The sequence below is a fragment of the Cinclus cinclus genome, chromosome 7 (assembly GCF_963662255.1).
Source record: "Cinclus cinclus chromosome 7, bCinCin1.1, whole genome shotgun sequence".
NCBI classification, from domain to species: Eukaryota; Metazoa; Chordata; class Aves; order Passeriformes; family Cinclidae; genus Cinclus; species Cinclus cinclus.
Window position 1 is genome coordinate 8,222,416 of NC_085052.1, and position 21,770 is coordinate 8,244,185.

Consider the following 21,770-nt stretch of genomic DNA (forward strand, 5'->3'; position numbering starts at 1 on the left):
GTGTGATGCAATACCTTTCTTAAATACATGTTAATTTTAATGCAGTACAAGGAGTTAGACTTAATTTTCAGAAAATCTTGCTTGTTTTCAGTGTGAAGTAAGGGGAAAATTAGAAATATAGTAGAAACAGAAGGAAATATCTTCCTTCAGGGCATGGAGTGATTTCCACCTAGGAAAGGGTCAGAAAGGGGAAAAAAAATCTCACGTTGAATATGGCACAGCTGGCCATAATGTGCATTACTGGGCAGGGAGAAGAACCAGCAGTGTGATACCTATAGCATCACCATTCCTCTCCTTTGCCCTGGAGGCTCACTCTCCTCCTTAAAAACATTAATAATGGAGCCTTCGACTGGATACTTGCATTGGAGAAAATAAGCAAGCAGCTGCAGGATGAAAATGGGGCATGTCTTTGGGACACTGAAAGGTGGGTGGCAGGTACAAACTAGAAGGCTCGAGGTAACTGAATAGTACCTGGAATGGTCTGGAATAATTATTGTGTCCTGAGTTGTGCACAGTCTGTGAAAACAAGGATGGGGTTTTGAGCGACCTGGGAGGCAGGGGTGAGTATACTTCTAGGATGGAGGATTTGATAGACTCACAGTGTGTTCCCTTCTAAATGTCAGTTGTTAATTTTAATGTATTTTGCAAGAAAGGATGGATGGTTTTGATGTGCTGTGAGGAATATGGGGTAGGGCAGGGTGATTGAGCACACCACAACTTTATGGAATTCTGTAGAATAATGAACCTCAGTTGGTTTGATGCATGTGTTTTGTTGGGATTTCTCTGTAATCAGGCAGAGATGATCTGTTGCACATACCATATTGCACAAGTTTTAAACTTGAGTCTTATTTGTGTTATGATACACAACAAATGGGCATATTTGGACACTGGTGATCATGTGGGCTATGCTCTACGTGCTTTTCACACTTTTCTTCAAGCGTTTAGCTTAGATTGTAGCACATCCTCACCAGTTCTTTCTTAGCTCTGTAACAGTGATATCTTCTTGCCCCCTTGGTTCTTTTTTTTTTTTTTTTATTTCTCTCTTTATCTCACTCTATTAGAAGCTTTTGCAAAATCCCTACACTCTCAGGTCTTCTTGACACTGGCAACAAGGGGAAAGTGTAAGCATAAACCCTTTAATCCTGAAATATAAACCGTTGTTAGTTGGTTTCCAAAACAGCAAAAATGGAAAAAGCAACTGTGCAATTTTGGAAGGTGGTTCCTTAGAAGGTTTTATTCAAGTCTTAGAAGATATTGGTGTTGATAAATCTTCTCCAGTTTTCTTTCAGTATTTTTCTAAGCTTGGGTTTGCTACTATGCTAAATTTGATTAGCATGGAGAGACTGTAGGAGGCAAAAGGCCCTGAGTCCAGGTAACTAATTAACCATAGAGTTCAGAGAAGGTGAACATAGACAAGGCCGGTTGAGTGCTTGAAATTTTACAGGCAGCTTTTACCAGTGGATAAAACTCCCACTTTGTGTAGTGAACCAGCACCCTTGGGGTTTTTTTTTTTTGGTTTTTTTTTTTTGTTTTGTTTTGGTTTTTTTTTGCAAACAGAGGGAAAATAGGGTTGGCATAATTTGTGCTGTCTGGCTTCCTGTTCTTCATGTGGTTGGAAGGGCACAGCTTGAATTCAGGAGTGACAGAGGAGGTGACCCTGACTTGAATGTCTCTTAAGAAGTTACTTTGTGTAACTAATATGTGCTTTTTTTACAATCAGATTGAGGATGCAGATGTGCTTGAAGTTTCCTGTGCAGTTAATTCAAAGAATTTAAAGAGGCTGGAGAGGTAACAATGTTTCTTCCCACTAATTTGCACTTTCAAGGTACTGTCTTCTTGTACTTTACGTGTAACCGCAGTGCTTTTAAAGCACATTGATTAAGGTTCTACTGTTAAGTAAAGCCTTTTAAGATTTTCATTGATATCAAAAAGCCTTTATGAGGCCTTACTAAAGGAGGAGAAAAGCCACAATGAGCTTTTAACTGAAGAGAAAATGTCTTGCCAAGATTTGTCAAGATAACAAACTTGCACTGGTTTTGTGATTTAATGCCTTGCATGATCAAAATGCAGTGCATACTTTGTAATGAGACCATTCAATGTTTATTTTTTGATAAACTCCCTTTTCTGTTAGCAAATTGGCTTTAATCCGTCGTGGTGAAGAACAGGACAATTTTGGGGTCCCCAGAAATGGGAAAATCTTAAAGTAGCTCCAGCAGAACTGGTGCACAATGGATGTGGGGGAAGTAGTGGGGCTGGGAAAGACAGCAGCTGTAGAGGACATTGTGTCTTACCATAATGCTCCTCTTGAACATGCTGTGACTTGGGAGAAGCTGGACAACTTGGAAAATGCATTTGCTGACTTCCAGGCAAGCTGATAGTATCTGTCACTGTGGAATGAGAAAAACAGGCTTTGTATATCTTGAAATGAAGTAGGATTTATCTGTGAAATAAAGGGCTTTATCTGTCTTGGAAGGAGAACAGGGTCTCGTTTCCTTCAGGGGTGTCTGTATGCCCTGTGGGTACACAGTGCATATGGACAGCATGATGACCCATGCTGGAGTTCCTTCCTGATAATCAGTGTTCAGGTGACTCCTGGGTGAATTATTTGTTCTGTAATTGCCAAGTCTTTAGGGCTTTTTGTGCTTCAGGGATGTCCTGCTTTCACTACCTCTCTGAACTCATTTCAGGAGAGTCTTAAGCAGTGCAGGGACAGGAACAGGTAAAGTGTGAGACAAGGGCTCCAGCATGGCTTCAGACAGCATGGAGACAACTAGGACTGTCTAGAAAATATAAAGTATGGTGACTCTTGGAGTAGATGAACACAAAGAGGCAATAACTGATAGTGTGCCAAGTGCTAAATAAGGAGGGGACAGCCTGGCCACTGTGATCCTAATACAGGTCACTTGCATAAACAGAACTGCAGTCTGGGATGAGATGCAAAGCTGTGTGAGAAGGGAACTGGAAGGCTTCCAAACTATTTTGGTTCACAGGTGTGAGTGGGATAATTATTGTGATGCAACTTGGTCAACATAAATATTTCTTGATCCCAAAAAGAATAACATGAGGTAACTCAGCAGTCATTTTAATATAAGAAATTATGTTCTGGGGACATTTTTTAAAAATGAAAATGCATCCATTTATATACTAGTATTAGTTACTTTGAAAGGCCTTAAGTGTTTTCAGGACTTTGTGCCACTGCTCTTCAGATTAGAGACTCTATTTTCAGCACACCAGTTGCTGACAGTACATTGTGCCAGTACATTGTCAGCATTCAGTAAAAGCAGCAATAATAAGTTAATCAGAACTGCATATCTCAGTAGAGAGATGAATAGGAGGCTCTCTAAGCATACCCAGAAGGTTTAGAGAGAAATTGTTTTGATGGAATTGTTTGCAATTTATAGAAAAGGGAAGTCCTTAGCAATATCCCAGGATTGCTGCAGGCAGTGGGGCAGATGCAGGGATGACTAAGTAGACTTTTACTCAGATTGAGATAACTCTTAGCTTGTGTCCCAGGGTTATGGAGCCCTGCAGCTGCAGGTATTATGATTAGGTGAGATGTAAATCTTAAATCCTGACCATTTGTAGCTGTTAATATTTAACAGCTACTTTTGAACATAGCAGACTTCACAACCCTAATATCAGACATCCCTTATCATTTTTTGACGAAGGAATTTTTATATTCTGATCCATTCCAGTCTACTCTTGGCGAACACTATTAAATACTGCTTTTTTCATTCTATTCAAAAGTAAATGGTTTCTTTCTGAAAATTTTCCTGTAGGAGATAGAAGTTTGGATTTGTACCCATCATGTTTAGAACTCTTTGAGATAAGAGGCTCTGCTTGTTTCACAGTGCATCCTGCTATACCTGGAGATGGAGTGACAGGTGGATGAAACAGGAAGATATGAGAAAAGAGTGTGCTCTGCTCTGCTGACATAATATACTAGGTGAAACTGAGCTGGCATCAAGAGAAAAAATTAATAACTTGTCTGGGACTATGGCAGTGAATTTCCACATCCACCCAAGGGCCAGGAAGCTTCAAACCCATCTCTGGCCTGTATCTCTGGTGGTACCTCCTTCTCCTATCAGGCTGCTCCTAAAAACACAATACTCCCCCATGAGGCCAACTGTTTATCGGGGTGAGGAGAAACTAATGGTAAAACGTTGCTGCTCAATGTACTTTTCATCCTGGGCTTCTGACAGCGAAACTGAAATACAAAATGATCAGGCCCTAACGTTCACATGGATGTGATTCGTTTCTGTGAGTTCATTCTTCTATTTAGAGAAAGATATTGCTACCCTCCCTTCTGCACTGACACAGTTGCCAAAATAACCACTCTTACTAACTGGCAGCTTTAAAAGCCAGCCTGCAGCTGACTTTGAAACAGAAGGTCAGCAAAGGGAGCAACAGACTTCAATTCAGAGCTTTAATGGGAGCCATTGACCACAGCAAAAGGCCTTGACTGGAGTGTCTAGAGTGTGCTTTGCGCAGGCCAAAAAGTCACTTTCATACTCTTTGAACCTTTTGTATAAACCTATATATTTTTCACTCTGTGGATTTCAAGATGAATGTGCAGCCGTGTGCTAGATGTGGCTATGGGGTTTACCCTGCTGAGAAGATTAACTGTATAGATCAGGTCAGTTCTCTTTCTTTATCATTTTGGACTATAATAAATGTACAGATTGGCACTTCTAACACTGTGCAAATCTCTCGGTTCCAAAAGTTCTTTCCTCATAACTGGGTTCAGAACTGAAATGAATTAATAACATGTATATATCTGAAGAAAAAAAATAGTCAAATTCATTATATTAACAGCAAGGATCAATAGTGGCATTTTATATGTAGCAGAATAATAATGAAATACAAAAAATACAAATCGTGTCTGTTTGGTTTCTCTTTTGTGGCATTTCCAGACATGGCATAAAGCCTGTTTTCACTGCGAAGTATGCAAGATGATGTTAACAGTAAACAACTTCGTTAGCCATGAGAAAAAGCCTTACTGTCAAGCGTAAGTGTATTTTTTTTTTAAGCAAAGGTTTAATTTGACTAGTCATTTTAATATAATGGAAGATCACCATTTGGACTCAGTCTGGCCCATATGTGATGTGAAATTAGGTATTGTTGGTGCCTACATGTGTATTTTTGGATTTATGTGAATCACAAATGATGGGAAAGTCTTTTTACCATGCATAAAACTTCCTCATTTGGCCACTGTGTTAAAAGATACCAAATTAGTTCCATTTCAGTATTGTGAGGAGAAAATAAAACCAACCACAAAATTCAGCGCTTTCCAAATCAGTGGTTAAGAGTTAACAATGTTGAGCTAATCATAAGGAAAATGTATAAAATGCAGATTTTGGAGTTGGTTTGTTCTAGGAAGTTTTTATTTTATAATGATCAATTCCTGTCAAATTTGTCAGCAGAAAAAGGAGAGATGACAGTTGTCTTTTATTTTATTATTCTCTTTTGTTATTAGAAACACAGCATTGATATGATGATCATTAAAATTAATTTTGCTCTAGGCACTTACTCCCTACAATAATAACTTGAATGTAATCTAAGATCTCTTTGTGAGTGGGGGAAAAGTTGTGTATAGAGGGGTGGAGGCTGGTACTGTGTTTTTGAGTGTTTGAAGAGAACTTTTCTGCTGGGCTTTCTGGTACATTCCTGATATCCTTTTACACTTTCCCTTTCTAGGCACAATCCAAAAAACAATGCATTCACGAGTGTGTTTGAAACACCAGTGAATGTGAATGCAAAAAAACTGTCAGAAGTGGTAAGTGAGGTAAGAAGCTTGAGGGTCAAATGTGTTTGTTCTACATTTTGATAACATGTTTATGTCTCTTGCTCTGTAAGTATAAACATGTGCTTTTTACTTACCTTCCCGTGTTCTTTTAGATCAGTAAGATCTCAGCTGGGTTTGAATCATAATTTTTTTTTCAATGTGATTGCTCATGTGAAAGAAATCTTAGATCTAGATTTGCTTGTGCTCTCAGAAGGAAAAACTGATTGGAACTCCACACCTGTATATCTGATAATCTATAAGGAAGCACAGTTCACCTAAACTGCCCAGAGCTGTGTAAACTTAGTGACTAAGCAGGGTTGCACAACATCTGGAAGCAAGAACAACCGACTTGCTTTGTGATCTCAACAGAAAGTGCTGCGAAACAACAGATAAATTATAACTGGGCGGGAAGCAGGCAGGAGTTTCCAGAAGTACTTTGTCGAGTATTTCCGCCCAACCTGAGGTGGGAAAACACCAGGTCCGGGGAGCTTTGCGGTTTTTTTTTTTTTTTTTTTTTGCTGGAGGCGTTTTTTGGGAGGGAGGCACTGCGGGCGCTGCTGTGCCCCGTGCGGCCGCCAGGGGCGCTCGGGGCCCGCCGTCATTCCCAGCGCCATCCCTGCGTATCCCGCATTGTTCCCGTCCGGACACGGCATCCTCCAACCTGCGCTCCTCAGAACCCGCTGAAATTAAATAATAATAATAATAATAATAAAAAAAATACAGAGACGCTCAGTAATCGATGGCTGCCTCGCTTCTCTGAGCAGTGCTGTTTTCTTGAAAATCACGTCTTTCTATATTCTAAAATAACATTACTCATTGTGAATATATTTCGCAGGGAAAGTATGTGTTTTGATGTGATTAGCTGTCACTAACATTAACAAAGTTGTATTTCTTAGATTACGACATGCAAAATTCATTCTTATGTCCTGTATTAGCCGTAAAAACTTCATGCACATGAATAGCCTTCATTAGACCCTGCATGATTTATAATTTTCTACAGCATTCTTATGCCTCAGTTTTTGCAGTATCATGGGCTGTAAGTATTTCAGCAATGACTGTCTCACTTACTTTAAAATGTGTGTGACGGATCTGCTCAGGAATGAGCTTGGGATTACTGCAGGTTCTATTTCTGGTTTAGGCAGCGATATGAGACTGATACTTCCAGTGCATGTGAGTACACAAGACAGAGAAATTATAGCTCAAAGATCACTTTCCCTTGTTTTGCACACCTTAAACACCTTCTGTCCTTTTCAATCACACAATGAGGTTCTGTTCCTCAGAGAAAATTGCTAAGGGTAGTAAACAAGCTGATTTTGCAGTACCTGCTTAAGGGGATAACTTCTGTATATAGTTTGAGAGGAGGAAAATTTTTCACTAGTAAATGTATAAGATAATGGTAACTTGGGGAAAGGTTTCACTTGCTACTATGGAAGTTTGTTGGTTTTATATTTAAGTTTATTTCTGATGCAGAAAATAGAATGTTTCTTCAATCCCAACATGGTGTTCTCACATAAATCTTATGTTGAGACAACAACTGGAGTGCATAGATAAAAATTAGGTCTCTCTATACAGAATTTCTGTATTAGCAGGCAAATCATTCAGCTCTTTGCACCTCTGTGCTTAATTTATAAATGGGAATAATGGTACACGTTCTCAGTAACATTTCTGTCCAGTCAGTTTAAATTTCCTCCTCTGGGTTTTTACATCTGAAGAGTGAGTTGTATAACAGAGCTGTGATTTCAGTTGGATTTCTACTTGGTATCATGATAAAAGTAGCAGTAGGAACATAATGACCCAGCACTAAATATAGTAGTCATTTACATATGCACGGTTAGGATATGATACTTTGTGGACACTGTGCAGGGAAATAGGAGAGTAAAATATTGCTTGCTTGGTAATAGCTTTTCATCTAATGCATTGACACATCCTGCTTAAAGTTTCTTAGGAATTTAAATTCTCATAGATTATTTGCCCCAAAAGTATTATCTAAAGAGCAAATTAGTCTTTCAGAATGTCATGCCAGGTTTCAGGTGTAATATGCTGCTCCTTTACATATGTACAGCTCCTATACTGGCAGAAATCTTAGGGCGTGGACTAGAAAGAAGAGTTTTGGCTGCCTTAGGGCTAAGTGCACTCATCATCTTATTTGTCTCTCCTCTTATTTTTCTCCAAAGTGGGTGTGTGTTAGTATGCACTAACAAACTACTAAAATGAGGTTGTTCTTTTTTTTTAATAGATAAAATATCGGGAAGAGAGTGAACAATTCAAATCAGTCTTTCAGTGGGATGTAAGGTCCAGAGAAATTGAAAGTGTCTACAAAGCCCAACAGCTGGCTACCCAGGTAAGAAATATCCCTCGAGTCTCCAAGCCAGCAGCCTGCAGGACACCAAGGATTGGTCCTGGCTGTCCTGATTATTAGGGGTTTAACCATGACATTTCAATGCTAAAAAAAAAGCCTTTTCTTCTCATTTGGCTAAAGTTTTCAAGATGAAATAGCTCAATGAAAGCTTAGGATAGAAGAATCAGAAGGTGAGGAAGGAAGAGTGTGTCTGCAGTGCGTGTACAGCCATACTCTATGTGTCTTCTCTCTACTGGCACTGGAGCTTCACAGCAGGGAATCTGATTCCCAGGGGCTGCTATTTGAGTTTCACTCCAGGATCCTAGATCCTGTCATCTTGATGTCAGTTCTTGCTGTACAAGTTCTGCCTTGGCACTCTGAAGGGATGTGGAATGTAGGCCTTGTGCTGCACAATTTCACTTCCACAGCACTGTGTGTTTCCTTTTAGTTTTCCTGTTTGAGTGTCAAAACCAGAGTGAAGATAGGTAGTTATTTAGTTCCTGTTTTGTAGAATGCTTACTATGCTGCCTATGAAGAAGGAAAATCCTGGTACCCAGGAACAATCCCAGATCCTGAGATGGTCAAGATAACACAGGCACAGAAGGCTCTGACTGATGTAAGTGGACTGATGTTGGGCTTTATTTTCATGGTCTCTCATATTCTGAAGACTTACAAATGCATCAGTCAGCCTTTGGTAAGATATTGCCTTCAGGCTTTGCAGGAAGAATATTTGGAGGGTCTGTCTACACTCTGATCTTTGTTAAGATTTTGCCAAAGGAGAAACTGGCATGTTTATTTTTGCCAATAACAATACTTAACCATGTAAGTGATTAAAGTCACATAAGAGCTCTATTGCTATCATACATTTAAATATTTATATAACTCAGAAGCACTTCAGCTGCTCACCAAACTGAGATGGTCTGATCTAGCAGGCAGTGCTCTTTCTCTCAGTAGAGCAGAACTCATGATGGAAGATGTGTCATATTTTCCACAGACCAGACTTTTAGTTGACTGGATTTCCATGACTGATGAAAGTCACTTCTGAATTATGACTGTGTCCTTAGTGGCCTAATCAACACAGGCAATTCACAGTGGGTAATTGATATGAATGAGAAATGTTTTCTGTTGTATGTAGGAAATAGTTGTAACTAACAAACTTATAAAGTGTCAATTCTTTAATTTGTTTGTTTTTTAAGAAGGTGATACATACCTTTAGGAAGCAGCCATGAAAAGAGGAATCACATTAAACTACAGTGGATTCTTCTCTAATAAACAAATTCATCTTCTAGTTTCAATATACAGAAGAATATGAGCCACGAAGAGGCAAAGGCAGCTTCCCTGCTATGATCACTCCAGGTTATCAGGTTGCTAAGAGAGCCACCCAGCTAAGCAGTAATGTAAGTCACAGGGGTTTTTAATTATATTTTACGCTTCTGAATTTGGAGAATGCTGGGTTCAAGCCATTCACTTGAGATCTTAGATTCTATAGTGAATATTTGTTATACTCTTACAAAGTGAGAAAATGTTAAAACGATGCAGAAAACAGAGTTAACAAACTACTTGATCTGGGAAGACAATCATATAGAATAAATGGCAATGTAGATATTTCCTGGAAAATGTAGCAACTTTTGCCATAATTTATCACAAGCTGGAAAAGATTGTGACTGGCACTGAAATGTTCATTTAATCCATTACCTTTGCTTTTGCATTATGGCTTTATTCATCTAATTATTTACATTTGTCATTTTTCACTTTATTATTTAAAATAAAATAGCTGTAATATTGAAATTAATTAATATAAAAGGTACTTCAAATCTATGCACAGAAAATTGCTTATTTATAAAAGAACAATTCACATGAAAAAGATAGGTAAAAATAAATCCCATAAAAATTATTTTAAAGTATTGCATTTTTTTTCTGCAGATACTATCTGCATTATCATTGCAGTATGATCTTGGGACATTAATGATCTTGGAACTAATCTCATGGTATTTTAATCAAATGTATGGTTCACATATATCAAGTGAAAATTTGAATATCTGGGTCCATTTCTGTCTGGTTCTGGTATTCACTTTAAGGAAATTGGGCCTTAAATATATGGATAGCTTGACAGCAGAGAGTGGAGAATGTCACAACTGCTGTTGCTCATTTTCTCCAGAAACCTTTGGTAAAAAATATACTTTTGCTGCTTACTGTTTGTAATATGGATATATATGCTTTCCTCTTCAGGTGGAATATAAGCGTGGACATGAAGAGAGAGTTTCAAAGTTCACCTCTGTTGTAGACACTCCGGATATACTTCATGCAAAGGCTGGAGCACATCTTGCAAGTGATGTAAGTAAAACAAAATAGATTGATCTGTTTTTGGCTCTGCAAGTGGTTCCTAGGGTATTTATAAATTACTTGCAAATATGAACACAAAGAAAAATTAAAAATTAATGTTTTAAAGGCAGACTTGTTTTACTATTAAGCATTTAATACTGTCAGTTACAAAGACCATATTCAATTTGAGGCAACTTTAGGCTGTCAGAACAGAAGCTGGGGAACCAGTCTGTTCCATACCCACCAACTGGCTGCCTTGCACAGTAAAGAAAGAAGATGGCTGACTCTAATGTAAATAGAGCAGGCATCTTGCAGACACCTGAAGTATTTTCTTTAAACAACTCTTTCCATCCTACACCCTGAACAAGACAAAGGGGGCATGCAGAAGGTGTGTGATTGTGTAGTTAAAGACCAAATTGCAAAGATTCAGACTTCATGGCTCATCTTCCTTTTGGCAGATGACAGCCATCAAACACCTGACTTTGCAACTTTAAGGATTGATTATGTGTGCAATCAAGATACATTTGCTCTAATTGCTACTGAACTGTCTTGATTTTTTACAGTTGAAATACACAGAAGACTTTGAAGAACGGAAGGGAAAAGGCAGCTTTCCTGCTATGATCACTCCAGCTTATCAAATAGCCAAGAGAGCGAATGAATTAGCCAGTGATGTAAGTGTCCAAAGCAAAGTCTCTTTTGGGAAAGAAAACATTAAACTGCCACACAAATTTTGAATTAAAACATCTACTGGCAGAAATTCCATGAACATGGCATTCTGATCTTTCCTGGCTTTCTTTTCCTTTCCAAACATAACAAAACCGCAATACTCTTGCGCTCTTTAACAAGCACCATAAAAGAACATCAGTATTCCTTACAAATGTACAGTTAATTGTGCTTTGTTATTGGAAACTGAAAGAAAAGCTCTTTTTGTTGGAGAAGATAACATATGGAAGAACATATAACTTAAAGGAAGTGAATTTAAAACGTTGTTAAGAGTCATTGAGGAAAATAAGAGATCCGTAATTTTGAAGGTAAAAGCCGCTGACTCTAAGACAATTACATATTTTTGTTTGCCTTTGATCTGTGGAAAACCCTTCACTTTTGCCAGCAAACACACAAGGTGATTAAAGGGCAGCATCAGGTTACAGGCATTGTTTTGTCTTGAGAAAATGTAGTGCAAATCTTGGTCTAAACTTGAAGGTTTATTGCCTAAAATTCCCTTTATCACTGGCTATAAAGCATCTTTCAGAAACAAACCCATTTATTGATGGGGTTCAGGTGACCCTGGGGTAAAAAAAATGCTCTATGGTAACCTTGAATTTGCAGTACAATCAGTTCTATTTTATTAAAATTGCTGGAGCAACAGGGATTAGCCACTGTCAAGTGGGTGGTGCTGAACACACTGAACCAGTGGTCTGGGCTGCAATGGCAAGTCCTGTGTTCCTGCTGCATTATTAAAAAGTACACCACTAGTTCTGTTTTTATATCTTCAAGTGGCGTATTTGACTTGTGCAAGTTGGTGGCAATGGGAATTCTGACAATCCTTTATTAAAAACATGTTCATGTCATTGGTTGTTATTTATTGTGCAGCATCTGTGTACCAGACTAAACTCACCCAGATTATTCGTTTCCTTCTTTTCCTGTTAGGTAAAGTATCATCAAAGATATGAAAAGGAGATCAAGGGAAAAGCCAGCCATACAGCTGGAACAGATGTTGCTTTTGCAAGAGAAAATGCAGATCAATATGGACAGGTATGCAACATCCAAGAGACAGCCATGCTGACGTTGGTCATTACTATGATTGCTCAAGGCAATGATGGGCTGATTGCTCAAGGCTTTAGGAACTGGTGACACCTATTTTCACTTTAGTTTCCCTGTGTGAGAAAGGGAAAAGATGGTGTGCAAACAGCACTGAGCTCCTGAAGTGGAATGTGTCTATCACTGACACCTAAAGATGTGACTACAAGGTGTCTCACTGTCACTGCAAGACCCTTTTGGTAGGGCCATTCCTGAAGACTGACCTTGGCAAATTTTATCAGTGTGCATGTACACACTCTACATTTCTACTGTGGTGTTGTTATGTGTCAGGCTGAAATGTGTTTACTCCAGGAAATATTCCCACTCCATGAGTAAGGAAATTCAGTCAGGAGAAAAGCAAAAGGGTTGTGAAATGGTAGAAAGTTGGTGGTAAGTTAGGTGCCTTTTCCCAGTGGGTATTCTCACAAATCTTAGGAACTTTGCAGCTCTAAATATGTGTGAACGGCATTGAATCTCTTAGATTTCACCTCCTCTACAAAAAGGGAGTTGTAAGCCTGAAAAGCTGTAGTTCTGTATTTTTGGAACCTAATAGGCTTTAGTTCTGTTTTGGTCAGTAGCATTTGTTTTGCTTATGTTTCCTTTTTAAGGGAATACAATTGGTTTTGTGCTCATCCAAAATGCACTCAAAGTTCTATTCCAATTATGTTAGGGAAATAGCGCAGCTAAATAGAACTGAATGAGGCTAAATGGAATTTGAAAGGAATTGAATAGTGGTGTTGTATAAAAAAACTATATGGTTAATCTCAAGGGTTTTTGTCCTGCTCCTTAGTAGGTCCATATATTTAGGAGAAATGAAGGAACAGGGGCTGTATTTTCCTAAAACCTTTGGTATTTCACATTGCTTCATTTCTTCCGTCCAGATCTACATTTAGTATTCTATGAAAAGCAAACCATCCTTGAAGAATATGAGTTTAGAAGTGTAGCAATGAATCCTTCAATTAGTTTTGTCTTTTGAACTGCTACAAGTTTTAATAGGAATAAACAAATAAAATTAATTTGAAAAAGCCCTAATTACATTTCCAAGCCTTAGAATGCTTCAGTTTTAGAATTAATTTAAGTTTTCTTTCTTTGAAAGTGTCTTTGAAACTTCAGTCATAGACTTCAAATTTGATTTGAGTTTTAATCTTTATAGATTGGATACTGATATTATTAGTCAAATAACACAAAGTCACTGAAATTAATGGATCTTTCTGAGTAAATTGTGACTTAACATGGGTAGAGGGATTAGATTTCTAACTGTTGAGATCATCAATGAATTGAGTGTGCATTAGACAGATATATATAGATATATATGCACATGCATATTTTTATATATTACATGAGACAATTTAAGGAATCTTACTGTAAAATTTCTGTGCTGAACATCTGTTTTGTTCATGTTTAAAAAACTTAAGCGTGGTCATAGTAGTTTTCTAAAACCTTGAATATATGCACAATATTAGAAATGATATTAAAGTGTATTTAAGGAAGTTAGAAGCAAAAGGTTCCAGGTTGGTCTGGAGAATTCAAACTCATTAATAATATTTTAAGAAACTAACTCATCTGATTAATCAACTCTATTTTTAATTTTCTATGCCTGTTTATAGAATAATTTAATGCCATTGTAACTATGGCATCATGCCGTTCACAAACTTGTGGCATGTCCTATTTTAAAATATGACATTGATGGTGCACAAAATGGCCTCCGATGGATGGTTTTGCATTGAGACAACACAAAAGAAATATCCCAGATATTTGTAGTCCTTCCTATCTGTGCTCTCCATGGCATTCTATTCATGGCACATTCTATTTTCACTCAAGCTGCCTCTTTACTACAACAGATTTACAAAGTATTGCAGAGAAGATACATTACACTACATCTCACATATTTGTATTCTTGTTTGTACTCCATATTCTCCCCAGATCTTGCCAAAGAAGGCTCTGGGATGATTATTGTCCATTACAATTGAAAAAAAAATCTCCAGTATTTTGATGTTAAACTATCTAATGACTTTCAAATTGTCAAATATTTACACATATACTTATCTGTAGATGTATTTAAGATGTTTTACTTCCACAACAATTGTGAGTTTTTAAAATTAGACAAGTGGAATTTTGTGATTTTTTTTACTAAGGAGTTTGGCATTTTGATCTCTAGGTATGTCTGTTTCATTTATTACTCCCTCTTCAAAATATATCACTGCACTAGAGAATTATTATTTTTGGTCAATTATGATGTGAAAAATGACCATGGAAAGATCAAATAGCTTCTATAACACCACAAAGGAAGGTTGATCCTATGTTAAACTTGTTAACTTAAAACAAGTCTCCTGGCTAACCAAACCAGTAGCTATTTCTATAATATTCCAGGGAAACATGTATTGACAGAGAGGCTAGCAGATATGTCTGTAAGAAATGAGGTTAGATCAGAAGGGTGTCTGTGATTGTACACTTGAATGCTATCTTGACCACAGCTAGTAGCTACCTAAATTTCTCTTGGAATGCAGCACAGGTAGCTTCAGAGTCACAGGTAATTTAACACGTCAATTTATTCTTATATTTTGGTCTTTTTTATTAAAAATAATAATTGAAGCCATGAACCTCTCTGCTAACAAGACTGTGGGGCTTTGTAAAATAACCCATGGCCCCATCTGGCCATGTGTGATGAGTAAACACTCTGAATTTTCTTCAGGGATATATGGATGAGTTTGAGGAGCACAGAGGGAAAGGAAGCTTTCCTGCTATGATCACTCCAGCTTATCAAAATGCCAAGAAAGCAAATGAATTGGCAAGTGATGTAAGTATGAAACCTGAATCAATACTATTCATAAACAATTAAAAACAGCAGTTTGTCAGAGCAGTGCCTGGGAGGAGAATGCTAAAACTGCACTTGAGAAGTAAACAAAAGTGACATTTTGCTGCATTGCTGGGAACTGAATGGCTCAGGGGATTAATAATATCCATTAATAGAAGGGGGCACAGCTCCAGCTTGCATGAGGGATGTAGCAACTAATGGGGATCCCTACTGTTAGGTTAACCCTCCTGGCAAATCTGCACCTGTATTATTAATGAAACCTTCAACTGCCTTAATCATCCCGTGGACTACTGTGGTATTCCCAGTAGTGAATAAATGGAGGATGAATGAACTGTACTGGTTTTGATATTTTGATGTATCATGCCTCTAGCACAAAGCAAGTCATATGGAGGAAAAGAAGCATAGACTATGACACTGTCACATCACAAAAGTGAGCTTATTTCTGGGATGTGATTTTTGGTTTTGGGCGGTAAACTAAAGAATTGGCAAAAAGGTGGTGGTATGTGATTCCTGCATCCACCCCATCCATCAGAGGGACTCAGCCCTATTTGTGGAGACCATTTCTGGCAGTGACAAAAATGGGCCAGCCTGTAGGTCAGTACCCTGTGGCTGCTCTGAAGGGGTCCTGTGAGTGACAATTTTTGTAGTGTGGACACCTGTCCCCGATGGGGCTGTCTGAGCTGATGAGCTCAGTCTGTCTTCTGGGGAGCTAACAGATGGTTGAGTCTTTCAGCTTCTATTAGTCTGGACTAGACATGAGCAATAAACTGGAGTGGAAGGATCAGTCATGTTCTGTTACCTGAGCTTATCACTGAGAGAATATAAAACACCTCAAATCCTCTGTGACCAATCCCAGTTTGATGACAAACTCAGTAATCCCCTGTTTAAATATAAAATATTTAACCTTTCCAGATAAAGAGCACAGTTTTACAGGTTTTCAAAATGATATTGGTGAGTAGTTTCCTCATTAATTTATAATGCATTGAGTGAAGAGGACGATTGGTTCATGGCAGTAAAATTTGCACATGACAGTACTTTCCAACCTGCCTTATAGTCTTAGAGCCTGAGGAAATATGTGCAGACTTGGAAAATAAAAAAAAACAACAACAAACACTTTGCATTTCAGTTCATGTAAAATAATTTATAAGAAGCCAAGTACTACCTCTCTTCACCCATCCAAGTCCAATTTACATCAATAACCTGATGTCTAAATTAAATTTAGTAATCCCTTATTTCAATCTTGATTACGTAGAGAAATATAATTTCCTTAAACACACTAAAAGTACAAAAAGGATACAGCTTTTTTTAAAAGCTGGTTTCTACAAAAGGAAAAGTTTGCAGAGCACTTGATAACTATCTGTAATTCTCTGACTAAAATTAAATTCCGAGGATTAACTTCATTAATAGAGGAGCACACAAGCTCCAGCCAAGAATCTGCTGGTAATCTGTTCAAGATATTAACAACAGCCAGGGCTGCTCAGTCTATGTAAAAAATTTATAAAAAATTCCATCTAGTAAAATGCCTTGAGAGGGACTGTGAGGGTCTATGGGGTTATATTTGGGTTATTCAAGGTAGTAAATACAGTTTTTCAGCTTGGCAAGTTCCATTTACTTATCAAAGCCAGCACAGGGAAGATATTATCCTGACTCATGAAGCCAGTCTAAATAGTGAGGATGAAAAGGTGCACATCTATTTTATAATTCTCCCTACTTCTTTTCAGATAAAATACAAGAAAGATCTTTCCAAGATGAAAGGTGCAGCTCACTTTCACTCCCTAACAGCTGAAGACAACTTGGTTCTTAAACAAGCCCAAAGTGTTAACAAGCTTGTCAGTGAGGTAAGGGCTTGAATCGATCTCTTAACAACTTTGGGAGCAGCTCGTACAAACATTTGTGTTTGATGAGTAAGAACTGCAAGTTAAAAAAAAAAGCTGTTGTTCTTACTGCATTGTACATAACAAAAATCATCTGTGTGTAGCACAGCAACTGGAGAGAAAAGCTCAAGAGCAGATCTTCAGGTGCTGTGTTCTGGCCTTTCCAATCACCTGTATGAGAGTGTGGGAAATTAACCCCAGGAGAATGATTCTAGTTCTGACCACATAAAGAATAAAAATCTGAAAAAAACCCACCTCAAACTTATATTGTGCTTTTAATATGATATTAAGATATAATGCTTTAGGCTGTGTACCTTAATATATAAAATATAATGAATTGCCTGTGTACCTTAGAGCTTCTCAAATATTATTCTAGTAATCAAAAAATATCAGAGACAAAATTTATCCCATTCTGGTTATGCAGATTTCTATTCTCTTCCATCATGTGAAAGACTACGAGACACTGATAATTGATTCTTTTTCTGCTTGGCAAGGGAAGATTGCAACAGAATTCTCAGTAGATTCTGAATTATTTATTTATTTATAGTGTCATATCAGCTATAAAACTATTAATAAATGTGAGTTTCTAGAATTTCCCCATGGCAGCTTAAAAACTTATACTCTTGAGATGTCAAAGTATAAAACATTCAATAATGAAAAGTCCCTGGAAGTAGGGCTGGAAGGGCCCTCCTGGGCCAATGATTCCTGGCTCCTGCTGGTTTGACACAGCATCGTATAATCCTCCTATTCCAATTTCTAGCCTACATTTATTCTTGTCCCCTTTATTGCCACTGTGTTTTGTGCTAGCATTGCCCTTTAGTTTAAAAAGTTCTTCTCCCTGCATGGTTACTTTTTTGAGAGGTTTACAAATATATCATTTTCTTCTCTCTGCCTTTGATTTCCTCGACTAAGCAAGCCGAGTTCTTCTCATCTCTCAGTCTTTCACTGCAGCTGTTACAGGCTGAGTACATGTTCCTTAAACAGGAATGACTGTAAGAGTACAAAAGCTCTTGCTGAGGTCTTGCTGGAATCTGGTACATGGCACATTTGTACATGATCATTTGCTCCACACTCACCTTGGAATTTCTTTGCATATCACTGTTTTTGTTAATTGTTTTCCTCCTGTCTCTGTCTTGTACACTTTGGAGAGGATGCAATTGTGTTTCTTTTGCCTATAAAATGAGAACTGAGTATATGAAAATTCTCTTCATATTAATTTTCATCATATGCCATCTGAGGAAAACCATGTATCAAAATCTCTGAACAGTGGGTCTGCCTAATAAAAAGTGAATGAAGGAACTTGATAGAGCAGATTAAGGTTTTACCATACTTCCCATTGTGCATTTTTGTCACTAAGGTGGAGTACAAGAAAGATCTTGGAAACAACAAAGGCTACAGCATGAACTACTGTGACACTCCGCAATTCAAGAATATGAGCAAGATCTCAAAATTCACCAGTGATGTAAGTTTTCAGTACCACCCTTGTGTGTGGCTTGTTTGCTTTGTTAGCTGCTGGAATCACAGGTCATCTGTGTGCATGTGTTTCAGACAAATGAGTGCTGGAAGTGTGATTAAAGCTGATTTTAGCCCGGTTTTGTACAACACTTATCCTAGTGTGTCCTGATGTATAGCTGGGGCTCATTTTACTTAGGATTCTGGAAAGAACTAATATGGTATTTGGAAGACAGGTTGCTTACCGTGTACTGCTGATCTAGAGAAGTAGCAGTCAGTTGTTACTGTTGTCTGTCATAATTATTATTTCATTGTGCAAGTCCATTTCCTGACTGGCAGAAGATACTTCACCAGAGTTCATTCCAGAGAGGAGCATAATTCTTGTGTGAAAATAACCAGTGTTAATAGTTATACCTCTTGTATCTCATGAAATACAATTTTGTTTCATACTGCCTCTTGCTGAAATCCCAGAGGAGTAAATATTTTGTTGTGCAGTTGAGACAGTAGAATGATCAATTTTTCTTGCCAAATCCCCCACTTTGGGATTGGTGAAAGCTGCACCAAAATAACACAATGTTGTTAATTTCTTAGTGTGCAAATATTGTTTCCCTGGGACTTTATTCTAGTATTTATTTCTGATGAACTGCAGATGTATATTGTTTATGTGGCACTCAGGTGATATGAAGAGCAAGTAAGTGATATCTTGTAGAAAAATAAACTCACAGAGGGTTTTAGCTTTTATTTTTTAAAATACCAGGGCTGTTGTGGACTAATGAGTTCCTGTATTGGAGCAACACCAGTAGACCAGAGTGGTAATGATTTGTCTCCCTGCTGTAAAATATGGAAACTCTTAAAAGCTGAAACTCTTCTGTAGAAAAATTGAATGCTTTTTCTCAGAGTATATATATATATATATATATATATATATATATATATTTATAATTTTTTTTTTGTACAGCTTAAATACAAAGAAACATACCAGAATGAAATGAAAGGTCACTATGTGGGTATTGGCATGGACAAGAGGATGCTCCATGCCATGAAAGTTGGCAGTTTGGCAAGCAATGTAAGTCCCTTTTAATCACACTTATAAGCTTGTTGCCACCTTGTCTTTCAGCTTTTCCAGAATGAAGTTGATAGAAAACTTTAGAACATACTGTACTGGGGATCTGATGGATAGATATGGTGAGAAGAGGGGAAATTCTGGAAACCCTTTTGTACTATTTTATGGCTCACTGCGTGGAAGAAGTTAAAATAAGAAATTTCAGTGATTTGGCAACATACTGAGATCCTTCAGTTTTCTTTGACATCAGTAGGATGCTGAAGGTTGTTTGCCACCACCCCCAGGGTCAGACCTTTGCTGGAAAAAACAGTCTTTAATGAAGATTTCTGGATTCCAATTTAATTTACTGGGTTAGTCAAGAAGTTATTTCATTACATACCATTCCTTCAAGTACATTATTTACAAATCTGTAAGAAGCTTGAGAACTAAGCAGAAAGATAAAAGAGATGTGTCATAGGTGGAAGTTAAGTTAATGCTCCTACTGTTGGCATTGGATTAATTGAGAAGCTGAAAAAGAATCAATTAGTGGCTAAACTATGCAAATAATTTCATTTTCTTTGTCACTCATGACATTGAACTTACTTTGTTTCTTGCATTTAATATTAATATTATTGTTTCTCCTTTCCTCTTGACTGATAATTATTCAAACAAATGACAGCTGGAAAAAAAAAAGAATGATGTTTTTTTTTTGTTCTTGTTGTGTTTCAGATAGCCTATAAGTCTGATTACAAACATGATGGTGTTGACTACAATTACCCAGCTACTCTCACTCCTTCATACCAGACAACAAGAAAGTTGGTCCCTTTGAAAGATGTAAATAATTTTATGTTTTTGTTTCTGTTTTTTTTTTTTTCCTATGACTTGCATAGCTCATCATCTCTCTGTAGGAGAGATTGTGATAGATTGCATGTGTCAAATGATGATTTAATGATAGGAGCAAACACCCATTGCTATCAAAGTTAAAACAAAAAACTGCAGTGTCAAGAGGTCTCAGAGCAGTAGAAAGTGCTGCCATGTCCTGTGGTTGGCTTCAGTCCAGCACAGACTGTGGAGGGATGTGAAATCAGGGACTCCTGATGTGAAATCAGGGACTCCTGCCCTATCCCAGCTCTGTGCTGCAAAGGTCTCACCATCCTGGGCCAGCTTCAACAGCAGCATCCAGCACTGGAAGCACTGGAAGGACAGGGAGACTGAAAGAGCCTTTGTGAACCCTTGGTGAATTCCTGGAGAGGTGTTCCCCTTTGAAGGGGAGCTGGGTGGCCACATAACCTCTCCAGCCTGTGGGCCATGCAGAGGAGGAGCCCTTGTGCCTGGGCTTGAGTTACTGCTAGAGCAATGTGAGGAGATTTTTGTGCTGCTGTGCTAGTGTGTGTAACCATTATAAAATCAACAGGAAGAGAGCAGCAGCTCTGACTTCCTAAAGGATGTACAGCCTGTCTTTATGCTGAAATTGCAATAAACCAGGAGCAATATGCCTTAGAGAGGTCATTAGCATTATGTGAGATTTATCTGGGCCTAAACACCTCTTCCAAGACAAGGAGGGTAGCATGAAGAGCTAGAATTGGGAACCCTGATGTTTTTGAAGAAGCATTGGGTATACTTCAGCTCTTAAGATGACCTACAGCAGTGGCTTCAGCTTTGCCTTTGTAAAAGCTGAGAACAGTAAAATTCAGTGTTTGATTGCTTACTGTGTGAGAGAGCTGTGTTCTTAAAGAATTCAAGGTAAGCATAGATTCATGTCCAAAATGTAAAAAACATTTCAGCAATTCCAGAGGCTCTACAATTGATAGTCAGCATAGGGGTTTGAAACACATAATTCCACTGGCCACAGAGATTTGGGTGCACCAGTCCTTATGTAAGATTTTGAATTGTTCCCAGGACTTGTGTGATCCCAAATAACCAACATGCTTACTCTGAACTCTTTTAGGAATACAACTCTCTCATACACTAAGCAATCACAAGTAGCAATAAGTACACAATTTCAGTTAAAAAGAAATTATCCCTTTCCATGGAATTAAAATTCTCTCTGCCTCCGAGGAAGCAAATGCACTGTTTTAAGTACCTTAATCACTTTGGACCTGTGAGATAATTCAGGCCTTTTTTCCTAGCTTTTATCATTCTGGCAGAATGAGGAAGTTTATGTGAGGATATGGGAGATAAGAAGGTTTGCATTGAAATAGTTTCAGTAACTCAAAGTCTCTAGAAATATGCTCCACTTTACTGGGAAGAAGTGTTCTTAAGAAACTAGTTTTAAGCAATGTGATTTGCAATGTTTGCAAAGTGGTGATTAACTACAGTGAATATTAATGAGAGCCTACAGAGAA

General features: G+C 37.9%; 1 protein-coding gene across 1 annotated transcript in view; it reads left to right on the plus strand.

Moving 5' to 3' along the window:
- Positions 1–4,564: 4,564 nt before the first annotated feature.
- Positions 4,565–21,770, plus strand: part of NRAP (nebulin related anchoring protein) — a 47,233-nt gene continuing 30,027 nt past the window's right edge. The window contains exons 1-14 of the mRNA XM_062496156.1: positions 4,565–4,636; positions 4,914–5,008; positions 5,698–5,785; positions 8,022–8,126; positions 8,635–8,739; positions 9,413–9,520; positions 10,353–10,457; positions 11,009–11,116; positions 12,093–12,197; positions 14,935–15,039; positions 16,779–16,895; positions 18,289–18,393; positions 19,342–19,449; positions 20,155–20,259. Coding sequence (XP_062352140.1) covers positions 4,565–4,636; positions 4,914–5,008; positions 5,698–5,785; positions 8,022–8,126; positions 8,635–8,739; positions 9,413–9,520; positions 10,353–10,457; positions 11,009–11,116; positions 12,093–12,197; positions 14,935–15,039; positions 16,779–16,895; positions 18,289–18,393; positions 19,342–19,449; positions 20,155–20,259 — 1,431 coding nt within the window. The remainder of the gene's footprint in view (positions 4,637–4,913; positions 5,009–5,697; positions 5,786–8,021; positions 8,127–8,634; positions 8,740–9,412; positions 9,521–10,352; positions 10,458–11,008; positions 11,117–12,092; positions 12,198–14,934; positions 15,040–16,778; positions 16,896–18,288; positions 18,394–19,341; positions 19,450–20,154; positions 20,260–21,770) is intronic.